Here is a 12,770-nt window from a genome sequence, read left to right on the forward strand (position 1 = left end):
AATCATGATTTTTTTGAACCCTGATTTCAAGTAAATGATTTTAAAAAAACAATTTCAAAAACTTCAGCCAGTATACGGATTAATATATCCAAAATATCTACATCATTAATTTCTCGAAAATAAAGTTTCATAAAAATATAGAGATTGTATTATCAATTAAATAATCAACTACTAACGAGCCGCTCAACAACAACATCGAGAACGTTGTTGCAATTGACGAATCGCCATAATAAAATGGCGAATTTACGCGCAATCCCGCTCCCAACTAACTATCGCCCATTAAACAGTTTCCACCAGGCGTGAAACGAACAACTCCAAAACATAATCAATTCGAATTAATAGCAGACATACCGCGACAAATAATATAATATGGCAAAGGCACGGCAACGTTGCCGCGACGGGTCATCAATCGTCCGCGGGAACTGTGGCAACCGCCTGGATGGGCGGACCCGTTCCCTCCCAGACCCCGCCCACCGTTCCTTGGTCCTCCGTTCCGTTCGAGCAGCTCTTCAGTGCGTGTTGGCGAGTTCCAAAGGCAACACAGAAAAAAGAAAAAAAAGTAGAGGACTTTGAGTAGAACAGTGTGATCTGTATGTGTCGTGTTTAGTGTCGAATTAGTAGTTTGTTTAATTTTTGATTATTTGTGCGGTATCCATGATCTCCACGATGGAAGAAACCAAGACTGACATCAAGTCGAAGATATCCTTTAGCGTGGAATCGTTACTGGCGACTTCTGTCACAAAACAATCTCCGTCGCCCACACCAGACGAGTGTTCGAGTTTTTCGGAAAATGAGGAAAATAGGTTTGACACGTCCAGCGAGAAAATCGATGATGATGATGACGAAGAGGAAAATATTACTGTTGACGATGAGGATACGGACGGAAGGGAGAGTTTGAGTCCGGGGTCGCAGCATACCGTGTTGATACCTCAGCCAGTGCATCCGTCTATGTCCAGGATTATACCGCCGGGGCATACGCAGTGGCCGTTTGCTTGGCCAGGGCCAAATGGACCTTTTAGGTCGAATTCTCCACAAAGTAAGTATTATTTTTCCTATGGTTACATAGATATCTATATAACGTTAGAGCAAAATCTGTATAAGGTAGCTCTACGGAGATACATAAAATTCTGGTGCTACAAAAAACGTGTGACACAATTATTGTTGTATTAGCTAAGTTATTAGGTATTCTTCCCCAACTCAGTGTACAATAATTGTGTCAAAAAAATATAGTTAGTACTGCTACAATTTGTACTAATGATTTTCATTTAAATTTCAACAGAGTACAACCTGTACAAAGTGTGAAAATTGCCATCACACACTTGTTCGCTATTTTCATATAAAATTAAGCATATTTAACTATTAGGGATAAAAAAATTGATAGAAATAAAAGTTACAACGTCATACCTAGGACCATTTTACAAGCAAAATGTAGCAGTTTTTTCTACAATTGTGTGGTTTATTACAATTTATTTTTTCGTGTATTAATGAGTTTGACGAATGAGTCTTCGAATAATCATTTTTTCAATTTCAATCTTTATTATCTCCAAAAAAATCCTATGGGTATTTCGCCACTGCAAGAAAATCTACAAAATAAAATAGTTAAACGGAGACTAATTGTGATCAGTGGTTTACTAATAAACAAATTTGTCTAACGGACAAAATAATGTTTAACGTTTCGAAAAGTATATCTCTTTCCGTCGACAAAAACTGTTGACGTTCTGTTAAAATGACATTATATCAAGTTAAACTTCAAAATTAATAATTACTCTTTGATATCAATTACTTAATAAGGTAAAACCAAAAAGCTTCAAACTTTCTGTATGATTAATATTAATGAGATGTTTTTAATTTTTACGTACCTATGTTTTATGTTATGTTTATTTATGGTATGTTTTTTAAAATCAAAGAAGCGAGTGCCTTACATTACTAACACCTACAGATGCATAAGCAATACATTTATTTTTATTATATTGTATTAAAAAAAGCCTCTTTTATTTTTCTTTTAGAGGCTACTGCTTCTTTCATCATAATTTTTGCGTTGTTAAAATCTACTCTGTATAATCTTTATTATATATTTATATTCAAGTTTTAAATTTAAATATTCAACGTTATTAAATATGTCCGAAATTAATAAAGTCCGATTTTTTTTAAAATTGTTTACTGTTTCTTTTTAGCAATGTTCCATGCTGCTATGGAAGTTTTTATGCATTTGTATCGTTATATTTATGTTATACTTCTGTATATGTATATTGTGCTCTTGTAATTTTGAATTGGAACTAATAAATTTTATTACTACTACTACCCCTTAAACAAAAAAAAAACAGTATAAGATATGAATAAAAACAATACAATATATTTTTTAACTAAACTCTCTACTATTAAATTCTAAAAGTTAAAAGGTTGTATTTAGTATCATACGTAAATCAAAGATTCCTAAATGAAATAAACCTTATATCTAACTAGATATAATAATAAAAATATGGCATAGAAATTAAATAATAAATTTGAGAAAGAATTAATTAGCCCACCTTGCAGCCCCCCTATTTCATTATTTTTTTTATAATTTTTTATGCTTACTGCGGAAAAATAATTATTCCAAATTTATTTTTTAAACATATTTAGTTCTATTCAGATTATATTTTGATAACTAAAAAACTAGACTATAACTAATATACCTACAGTTTCAACATATTAAAAATCGCAACAAAACGATCTAAAAGCGGACTATAAATGTAATAGAAAATTTTACCCATTAATTTTATTGATTATTTTTCATATCTAATAATACTTTTTATAATTAACGTAATAGAATAATTTTTTGTTGTCAAATTGTTTAATGAATGTAAATTAAAAAATAATTAAATAAAAGTACCCGGCTGTTTAAACAAAACAATTAACAATTGTTTTTTCTCTTGGTATAATTAATTTTTTATGAAATAATAATCGTAATGATTAATTTAATTTCTATTTAAACAAAAAACATACCAAGCCAATTATTTTTCCCAGGCATGATGAACAGCACAAATACACGCGTTAGATTCTAACGTTTAAACGTATTATACATATACAATTAGACAGAAAGTATTAACAAATTACTTATATCTGCGGATAATATCAAACGGTAAAACATATCTTTCTGTCAGCGCGGAATAATGCTCATTAGGAATTCAAAAGTAATTTAAATCTTTTACTTGTCTGATCTTTAGCGCAAGAAATATACAAGCATTATATTAAAATACCTTCTAATTTATAAAACGCGCGGCGAGTTAAAGCTTCTAATTACGATTTATATGGTAATTGATGGGCAGGTCCGTACTAGAATATGTTAAGTTGACTTTAAACGAAATTTTTAAATAATATCATATTAAAAAAATTATTTAACATTAAATGGCACTTTCAAAATATACTTATATATTTCTCTTTTAATACTATTAGATATACCCTTAAAATATACAACGAAATTCAATTATTATAATTTAATTAGATATGTTTTTCATAATATTTTAACATATGATTGACACTTTATTGTCTTAATCTGAAATTCATTGTAAATGATTGGTACTCTTAATATAAGTAAATAAATTAATATTTTTCTTTATAAAATAATTATTTGTGATTTTTTCAATTTGTTGAAAACTAAAAAATATAATGGGACAAGTCCACTAAGTCCAATAACCAAATAAAATGTTTCCATTTTTGACTATTTAATATACTCAGTACAGTTTGATACAATATATGTAAATTATATAATTTATGATTAATTTAAAAAAATTAAAAGTTCCCAAATTTATCATTTCAGTCAAATAAATATCTACTCAACATATTCATTTTTTGTCAATGACATGTATTGGCTATTTCTATTCGAAATATCTTGAGAACGGTTGCTCGTAGCGATTTTTACCAAGAGACATTTTTTACGTAAAAATTACGGAAATGTATATTTTTTCACTCAGTAGTTTTATACAGGTACGGGCGAAAAGTTATTACTCTTTCAAAACAGTTAAAACACAAGTGGTGCCCCGTACAAATAGGAGTCATATTGACATCAAAATCAAATTTCTCATGTCAAAAAACTCCCGGACGCCAATTTTCATCCAAATATTGACGTTATTTCAGAAATTATTTGAAAAAAATCGAAATAAAAATAAAACTTCTACACCCTGTATCATCGAAACTAAGCATTTTAGGATATACAGTTATAGAACTTTTTTACTTGTTTTTATCTGCAGAATATGCTGCCAAAGTTTCCGGAATATAGTTCGGACCGCCCTGTATACCTACATTTTTAGCCTGTTAGAAATTTCCCATATAAGCCCGTGGCTCAGCGGCCGGTGTGTTTGACCTCTGATTTGAAAGTATTTACCAACTGTTGTTCATTTAAAGAGACATATTTAATTATACCAATAAAGGAACCATAAAGCCACCATCTCAAGAAAGGCAATGTCAAACCACATTGAGTTTATTTGCCTAGTATAGAAATAAAGCTAAAAAATAAATAAATAGAGCTTCACAGATTTGACGATAAATTGTATGTCTCATGTAGACTCTCTAAACATAAATAAATGTCAATACAAGACTCTCTAAACATAAAAAGTACATGAATTATTGTAAATACTACTTGAATTTCATTTCATTCTGAAATATTTAAATCAAAAATGATCGCGTCTATAACAAATACGTTGAATCTAAAATTACAAGACTAATTTATCGATTACAACCATGTTGCATAATTTATAATGAACTCTACTTGACTTTTTCATTATTCTAAAATATCCAAATCAAGCATAAAACTTAGTGTCTAGCTCGTTTTGTCGACTTCCATAATCCATTTCTTGAACTTTTTATTCTGCTTGGACTTTCTGGCCTATGTCCTTCATCAGTACAATACAACAACGGAGATAAAAAAGGATAGAGGAATGTAAGAAACAAACGAAATCCTAAAATTACACTAGAACACCGCACTGACTGGACCAGAACCGTTCTGCTTCCCAAGTGGAAACCAACTTAAAGCAGAACTCAAGAACCTGGAAGACTTCATCCATAGCTTGGAATAGGAATCCTCCAACGGTCTAAGATACCCGAAGAAATTTTTCAAGACTTACGACCGAGAAAAATTAAAGATTTTCCTTGATTTAAGTAAGAACAATATTCGGATTATCACGGGGTTTTTAACAGGACACTGTCTCCTCAATGAACATCTCAGTGGATTGAAGTTAAGAAATAACGGCGAATACAGATTCTGTGGGGAAAATGGGGAAACACCAGAACACCTCATCACCGAGTGCGCCGAGACGACAACCATTCGTGCCATAAACTTTGGTACGACTAATATCGGAGACGGAGAACTAACCTCTGTAAAAGTGTCTCAGATACCTACTGGCTTTTATCAAAGTCCTGAGGCTATATGATGAGTTATAATTTAATAAAGGAGGACACAATAGATCTATAAGGTCAGTGTAATTAACTCCCTTTCTCCCATATAATCTACATGCCTGAAGCCTCAGTTTGCAGCATAAATATAGAGTATACTATGATTGCTGTCCATAGCCGCCGCAAAATTGAACTATTTAAACGCCTAATATGCAGAAATCGATTGTTCCTCATATTTATCATCTACAATTATGTCACATACTTCTACTAAAATTCCATTCTGTACTGTAATTTCGAATCAAACATTTTCAACTAAGTATAGCCTTAAATAGTCGACAATTTCACTCAGCATCCAGTAAACCCTCAACTTTTTCAACCGTACCTACCTATCTACACCGATCCTTACCAATTACGGCGATTAATATGGACGTAGTAGAATAAGAATTGTCCGTGTTCCGGGAAAAACGACATGGGCTGCCGGCCGCGCCGGTACGACCGCTGCGGGAAAAAAAGGAGCCGATGGCGAATCGACGACGGCCGCGTTGCCATTATTGCCTCGTCCTAACGATTACCGTGGCTCGTAAGCGCAGCAATGTGGTTAATTTCGATCGGTCTTTACATATCGTTATGGAATTATCGGGAATGCGCACGACAGCCGGCGACTAGTTTTGCCTTTATGAGCCGCGCTCCGGTAACAGAGACCGCGAAAAGGACGATACGGTCGCTGTGTTAAATGGCTGAGCGGCCATATTGGTACGGTGGGTACAGATGAGGTTTGTGATTAAGGGGATTATGAAGAATCCTTTAACGTAATACTATTCAACACATTCAGCTTAATGATATTACTGCCCGTTTACACTGGCATGATCCTTTGAAATTATTCAATGCATAACACAGATTTTGGGTGGCATTCGGAAATATGAGTGATATATTAATTTTTTAATAAAACACGCTTTTAAATGTATCAAATTTAATTAGAGTATCATACAAGATAGAAGTACATGAGCCAAACAGGTAGAAATTTTTTAGATATACGGATTAAACAGCATATAAAATCTATTAATAATATCCAGCAAAATTCTGGTCTAGCAACCCAATCTATATTAAATAGTCACAAAATTAATGAAAACTCATTTAAGTTACTACATAGAGAAACAAAAGGCAGACGCTTAAATTACCTTGAACAGTCAGAAATATTCAAATAAGTTAAAAAGACCAACAAGGAGTTCTAAACACCATTTATTATTACCCCTACTGTAAACTCACTTAACCCACCCTGTGCACATTACCTATGCTTATGCAATTACCCGAAAAACAGAACAACTACGAATTGCAAAAAGAGCCATGGAGAGAATTATGCTAGTCATCCTGAGGGAAAAATACGGAACATCGACATACGGTCAAAAAAATTGTGTGTGCACTAGTGATGCGTCGGTATTTGAGTTACGCGATTTTGGAGCGGTATTTTTTTGTAACGTCGTGTCGCGCTCCACAACGAATCAGGAACCTGTTACTGAAGAACGACGATCATAATGACGACAAAATTATAAATTATTTATAATTTGCAAATAAATTATTTATAATCGCACTTGAAGTTAGCTCGAACCGTAGTAACCGCATAGCAACGTGTTTAGCTCCAGCCGTCGCGATTTCGTCGGTCGCCAACAGTAGTATCTGGAACTGGTATGTCCGTAGCGCCGCACGATCTCGATCGGGACGTGTTCGCTCCAGCCGTCGCGCGTCGCGTCGCTCCTAGAGTTGTAGTTCCCTGTCGCGAACAAAAGTAACTGCTGTAACTGATTATCGACGCTCGACCTCGGCGGCCACGTAATTCGTTCCAGCAGTCGCTGGAGCGCTTCTAGGGTTTCGGTTTTGCCTGTCGCGATTTGGTCGGTTACTATTGGCGTTGGTGCTCCCGTCGCTACGTTACTTTCGAAATAGCGATTTTTGGTATGTACTAGACATGGTTTAAAATAGTGTTGTTTGAAAGATGAAACGTAAAAGCAAATAAAATAAAATAAAAATATTTTATTTGCTTTTATACATTTATATAAGTTTTATTGTTTATATCTATTTTTAAGGTTAGGTTAGACCAGTAAACATTTTTTTTTTGACAGTGGTTTGGACTTTGTTCTTGATTTTAACATTAAATATATTATATTGCAATACACATAAATATGAGCCGTTCATTTTATTTAAACGAAAATTGATAAGAAAAAAAAAATAACAAGGAATGTCATCGTTTTTCTAAAAATGAGATAGATTGGCTATGGCTATACAGAATTATAAACTCGATATTTGGAAAATGAGTGGCGGATAAAAGTTACATTAATCTACAAATATAGATAAGCTAGATATATTTTTAGCGAGGACCGCAACACTTTGGAAGTCGGAACCTCCGTTACAAAATCGGGATATTTTTCTGGAACGGTCGCTATTGTAACGCGACTCACGTGGAACCGGTATTCCCATCACTAGTGTGCACTATGTGCGCACATTTAAGTAAAACTTCGTACTGACAGATATTAAATTGAAGGATTTAAAGGACATGTCTGAATCGGTCGATTAGGTACAGATGAGGACTGATTAAGAGCATTACAACCAATCTTTAATATAATACTATTAAACAAAAAGCCTAATGATATTACGGTTGATTTACCCTGACAGGCATCCCTTGAAATTAATATCTGCTCACAGATAAAACCAAAGCTGGTATCCGGTAAACAGGCAATGTTTTAATGTTTGCCAGCTATATGAGTATATAAATGTCATACATTTCTTCATCAAAACATTTAAGAAAGATAGGTTCCAAAGTAGGTATTGATAGACATTTAGCTAATGTTATTTTTAAAAAACATTTTACTATTAACACTGGACGCACGTGCACTAACCATGTTAGCAGCAGATGCTGAAAACTCAGTTCAATTGATGATGCTAAAATGGTTAACTAACGGTTCAGTGTTAACCATTTTATTATTCAAGTTAAATCTTTTAATATATTGTGGTGAATTAATGTTCTATTTTGCCATAAATATCTCCTAAAAAGTAAATATCTCCTATGTATAACCAAAATAAATAGGTACAGATAAAAATATAGAGCCTGCCCATTTAAATGTAGAATATGTGTTTTCAAAAGGACATATATATGCAAATCATATAGGTAATATTAATAGGTAAAAACATATTTTTAACAACGATTATTTTTGTTACAGCTAATATACCAAATCTGAATGGAGCTGGTGGTCCTCCGATAGTTAGGTGTGCACTAAGGAAACACAAACCAAACAGAAAACCTAGAACGCCCTTCACGACGCAACAGCTTCTAGCCCTAGAGAAGAAATTTAGAGATAAGCAGTACCTTAGCATAGCAGAACGAGCAGAATTTTCCAGTTCACTTAGATTAACAGAAACACAGGTAAATTAAATATTTTTTTTAAAAAACCTGTACTACGTCTATATTCTGCGGTTTTGGTTTATGTCGTTGTGGCTTCTATACTTCTATTAATTTTTAAACTATACCAATTCCTTTCACAATTTCACGGCTGAAAAAAAAACTAGTTATATTTTTATAATAAACCCTGTGAATTAGTATTTTGTCCTAAAATAATGCAGATCTCGACTAAGCAAACGTACTTCAGCGATTCTCATACCTGTTTCGTCCTCTACAATTCCCACTTCTTCAGGTAAACGGTTCAATACGGTCGTTTCACGGTTTGTTTAGTTTCCTTTGTGACCTAAGCGTTTTTATCGGGTTTTTACGCATAATCCCGATCCTTTCGGACGTGAAAAATGCCCTCAAGTGTTCCTTTGTACCGATTATTGGACCGAACAGGTTGAAAGTGACGGTCAATCGCTCGTAAGACCTAAATACGGGACAATGGTAACGAATCTGGGAAAGTTACAGATTTGCTTTTGTAGAAAGGTGTGACGTTGGGAGAAGAACAAATGGAGCATATTTTTTGGCACGTTGAATTTTTAAAATACCTTTTTTTATTTTTTGTTATGTTTAAATTGATTAATGTGAGAAACTATATTAAAACTAAAAATGTATTATCAATTATATTTTCAAGTCTTCTGAATAATGGTCTAGGTAAAGCATCTAGCTCGTTGGCTAGCTTAGAATTAAAATTATTAGGGTTAAGGAACTCGTATTGTCATTGAAGGACATTATCATATTTATTTCAAACGAACAATCAACAAGATTAAAAAAGTAGAAAAAAGACTCAAAGTCTCGGTCTCAACGTTTATACAATATTAAACTGTTACACGTGTTTCGCTCATATACGAGCATCATCAGACAAATACAATTAAAATCAATCCAAATACACGTTCACATTTTAAAATTAAAACAACACTGAGTGTTGTTTTAATTGTAATTTGAACCAGGTCTCTTTGAGAAAAATGGATGCATTCTTTAAATCAACAAGATTATTATATTCTAGATATTGCTTCATTCAGAACCTCGCAATTAGTAGAATGCCTTTATTGTCAAAATTTGTTTTCAATTTGTAGATAAAGGTAAACTAAACAAACAAAGTAAACAAACAAGGTACACAAACAAACAAAAGATAATACAAAACATTATACAAATAATAGATAAAGATGAAAGATAAATAATAATATAGAATAAATTAGTGGTTTCAATTATTACACTTTATACTTTTTCAGTTTACAATCATTCACAATGTCGAAAAAAGCACATTTAAAATTAATAGAATATCCTAGCAACAGCTTGCAGTAGTCAATTGTATCCATAGAGGAAGGCTAATACTTAACTTGTAAAACAACAAACTTTTGATTTTTAACCACATTTTCTCTTGAGGAGTTCAAAGGTCAAAATGTATATATATATATATATATATATATATATATATATATATATATATATATATATATATATAATTAGTGGAAAAGTTAAAAGTTTACAGTTGAGGGTTGGAACCTTTGGTGTTACACAGCAAAATAAAACACTAAATCACCACAATACTCCAAAACACTTTTACTTTTACACTGGACGCGCGTTTCGCTAACCATGTTAGCATCATCAGCAGATGATTATAAACTAGCTTTAACATTAGTTTGTAATCATCTGCTGACGATGCTAACATGGTTAGCGAAACGCGCGTCCAGTGTATAAGTAAAAGTGTTTTGGTGTATTGCGATGATTTAGTGTTTTATTTTGCAGTTAAAAGTTTGTTAACTTTTTCCACTAATTGAACATTCCTACCACTAATTTTGACGTTCTGAATGCTTACATTCAAATTAGAGATACAATATTCTACACTACTAGAAATCACTAATTTATTACACTAACTGAGAAGTTCTGAATGAAACTTATTTGTATAATTTAACAAAATTACTGTAAATCACTATAAATAATGAAAAAAACTTGTAAACAAAAACAGACCACACGAATTGTTGGTTAGGTTCAAAATTTCTTCGCTTCTTAAATAAATTTTATGGGACGTTAACATTAGGTATTAGGCATTTGCATAAAAGTAAAAGAAGAAGTGGCTTACAAATGAACCAATTTGCCTAACGGACAAAAAAATGCTTAACGTCTCTGAAAGTTTATTTCTTTCCAACGTCAGAAGCAAAAAAAATACAAAGAATAAAGAAAAAAACTATTTAAAATATTTAAATGCACCTATTCGAGATTACTTTAGTTTTTTTTAAACAGATACGTAATATGGATACGTCTACAAAAACCGTTGATGTTCTGTAATGACATTCTATCAAGTTAAACTTCAAAATTAACAATTACTACCTGATAACAATTACTTAATAAGGTAAAACCAAAAAACTTCAAACTTTCTGTATGATTATTTTTAATTTTTACGTATGTTGTGTTTATTTATCTTATGTTCTTTAAAATCAAAGAAACGATTGCCATACATTACTAACATCTACAGATGCATGAGCAATACATTTATATTTATTAGATTGTTTTAAAAAAGCCTCTTTTATTTTTCTTTTAGAGGCTATCTAAAGTGCTTTACGTTCTATATTGAGAATAGAGATGAAATAAGACAAAAACTTACTGTTCCTATTTTTGTTACAGGTCAAAATCTGGTTTCAAAACCGCAGAGCCAAAGCCAAGCGACTCCAAGAAGCCGAACTGGAGAAACTGAGGCTCTCTGCCAGACCCCTGCTTCCCCCCACCTTCGGCCTGTTCCACGGGGGGGCGCCCCTCATCTCCCCCTTCCTCACCGCGATGGCGCACCGGCCGCCCCATTTCGCCTTCTCCGGCCCGGGGCCGATGCTCAACATGCCCCAATGAAACCAAAAGTGATACGAACAATGTAAATAGTCGGTGTATATAGTGTTGGACAGTCGTCGGGACAATGTATAATATTAAGGAAAGAGACGTTTATTGAACATTCGGTTGGTACTGCCAAAGTTTATGAAATATTTCTTGGCATGCTTATTACATTCAAATTTTGGTATGTTTTATTAAGGATTTAAAACCGGGTCTGCGTTTAGGTATCGAATATAACAATCTAGCAGAATCTGACATATTTGTAGGTCTTCAAGCAAAAGATACTCCAAAGTCCAAAAACGAACCATTTTTTAATGCATTTATTTCTTACTGTATTAATATAAATATAAGCGTAAGCTTCATTCAGAATTTCGCAATTAGTGGAATAATTGCACCTTTATATATTTAAAGTTTGTTACTTTAATTTCAATGTAAGCATTCAGAACGTCAAAATGAGTGGTAGACATATTCAGTTAGTAGAAAAAGTTATCAAAGTTTCAACTTTCTAATTATTTAATTCAACATTTGCGAGAAATGTCATTTTGGCCCTTTTATTATCTTCCGTCAAGAGAAATTGTGGTTAGAAGTTGTGGAAGATAATCAAATGCCAAAAAATAACACTGAAGTATAATTAGTGGAAAAGTTGAAAGTTTGACAACTTTTTCTACTAATTGAAAATGTCTACCACTAATTTTGACGTTCTGCATGCTTACATTGAAATTAAAGGAAAACACTTCTACGCTAATTGAAACCACTAATTTATTCCACTAATTGCGAGTTTTTAAATGAACCTTTAGTAGATTTTTACTGAGTATATCAAAAATAATTCAAATATTAAATAATTCAACATGATGTGCTTAGCTTGTTGACCGACGATATAATAACATAGAAATTTTCATCATTTATCCACTCTTTTAAATTATAATATACTTCTCTACAAATATCATCCTATATTCTGAATGCTTACAGACGTATTTTTTTGTCCGGATGGCTTCTAGAATCAATACCTCAACGCAGCCCAGTCGCTTAGGAGTTTTATCGTTTCTCCAATTGACAATGCTAAGAATTACATACAGTTCTCAATTCTCTTATTAATGTTATTGAGCCACATGTTATCTTTATTCAAAATTAATTACAATAC

The 12,770-nt window shown here is 32.6% G+C and overlaps 1 protein-coding gene across 1 annotated transcript; it reads left to right on the forward strand.

The window, feature by feature from the left end:
- The first annotated feature begins 502 nt into the window (after window positions 1-502).
- Window positions 503-11,962, forward strand: LOC115878800 (homeobox protein MSX-2-like). Its single transcript, XM_030895407.1, has 3 exons — window positions 503-1,036; window positions 8,583-8,785; window positions 11,432-11,962. Exons 1-3 carry the CDS (start codon window positions 655-657, stop codon window positions 11,648-11,650), a joined length of 804 nt encoding a protein of 267 aa, XP_030751267.1. The 5' UTR covers window positions 503-654; the 3' UTR covers window positions 11,651-11,962.
- The last annotated feature ends 808 nt before the right edge of the window (window positions 11,963-12,770 follow it).

Source organism: Sitophilus oryzae, unplaced genomic scaffold, assembly GCF_002938485.1.
Source record: "Sitophilus oryzae breed Bouriz unplaced genomic scaffold, Soryzae_2.0 scaffold_1063_pilon_pilon, whole genome shotgun sequence".
Lineage (NCBI taxonomy): Eukaryota > Metazoa > Arthropoda > Insecta > Coleoptera > Curculionidae > Sitophilus > Sitophilus oryzae.

What these genes read in the sequence shown, in the direction of transcription:
- LOC115878800 (XM_030895407.1), top strand. Translation starts at nt 655, where the DNA reads ATGATCTCCACGATGGAAGAAACCAAGACTGACATCAAGTCGAAGATA. An exon ending in TAGGTCGAATTCTCCACAAA is followed by an intron (nt 1,037 to 8,582) that starts GTAAGTATTATT and finishes TTTTTGTTACAG; the next exon opens with CTAATATACCAAATCTGAAT. An exon ending in TTAGATTAACAGAAACACAG is followed by an intron (nt 8,786 to 11,431) that starts GTAAATTAAATA and finishes TTTTTGTTACAG; the next exon opens with GTCAAAATCTGGTTTCAAAA.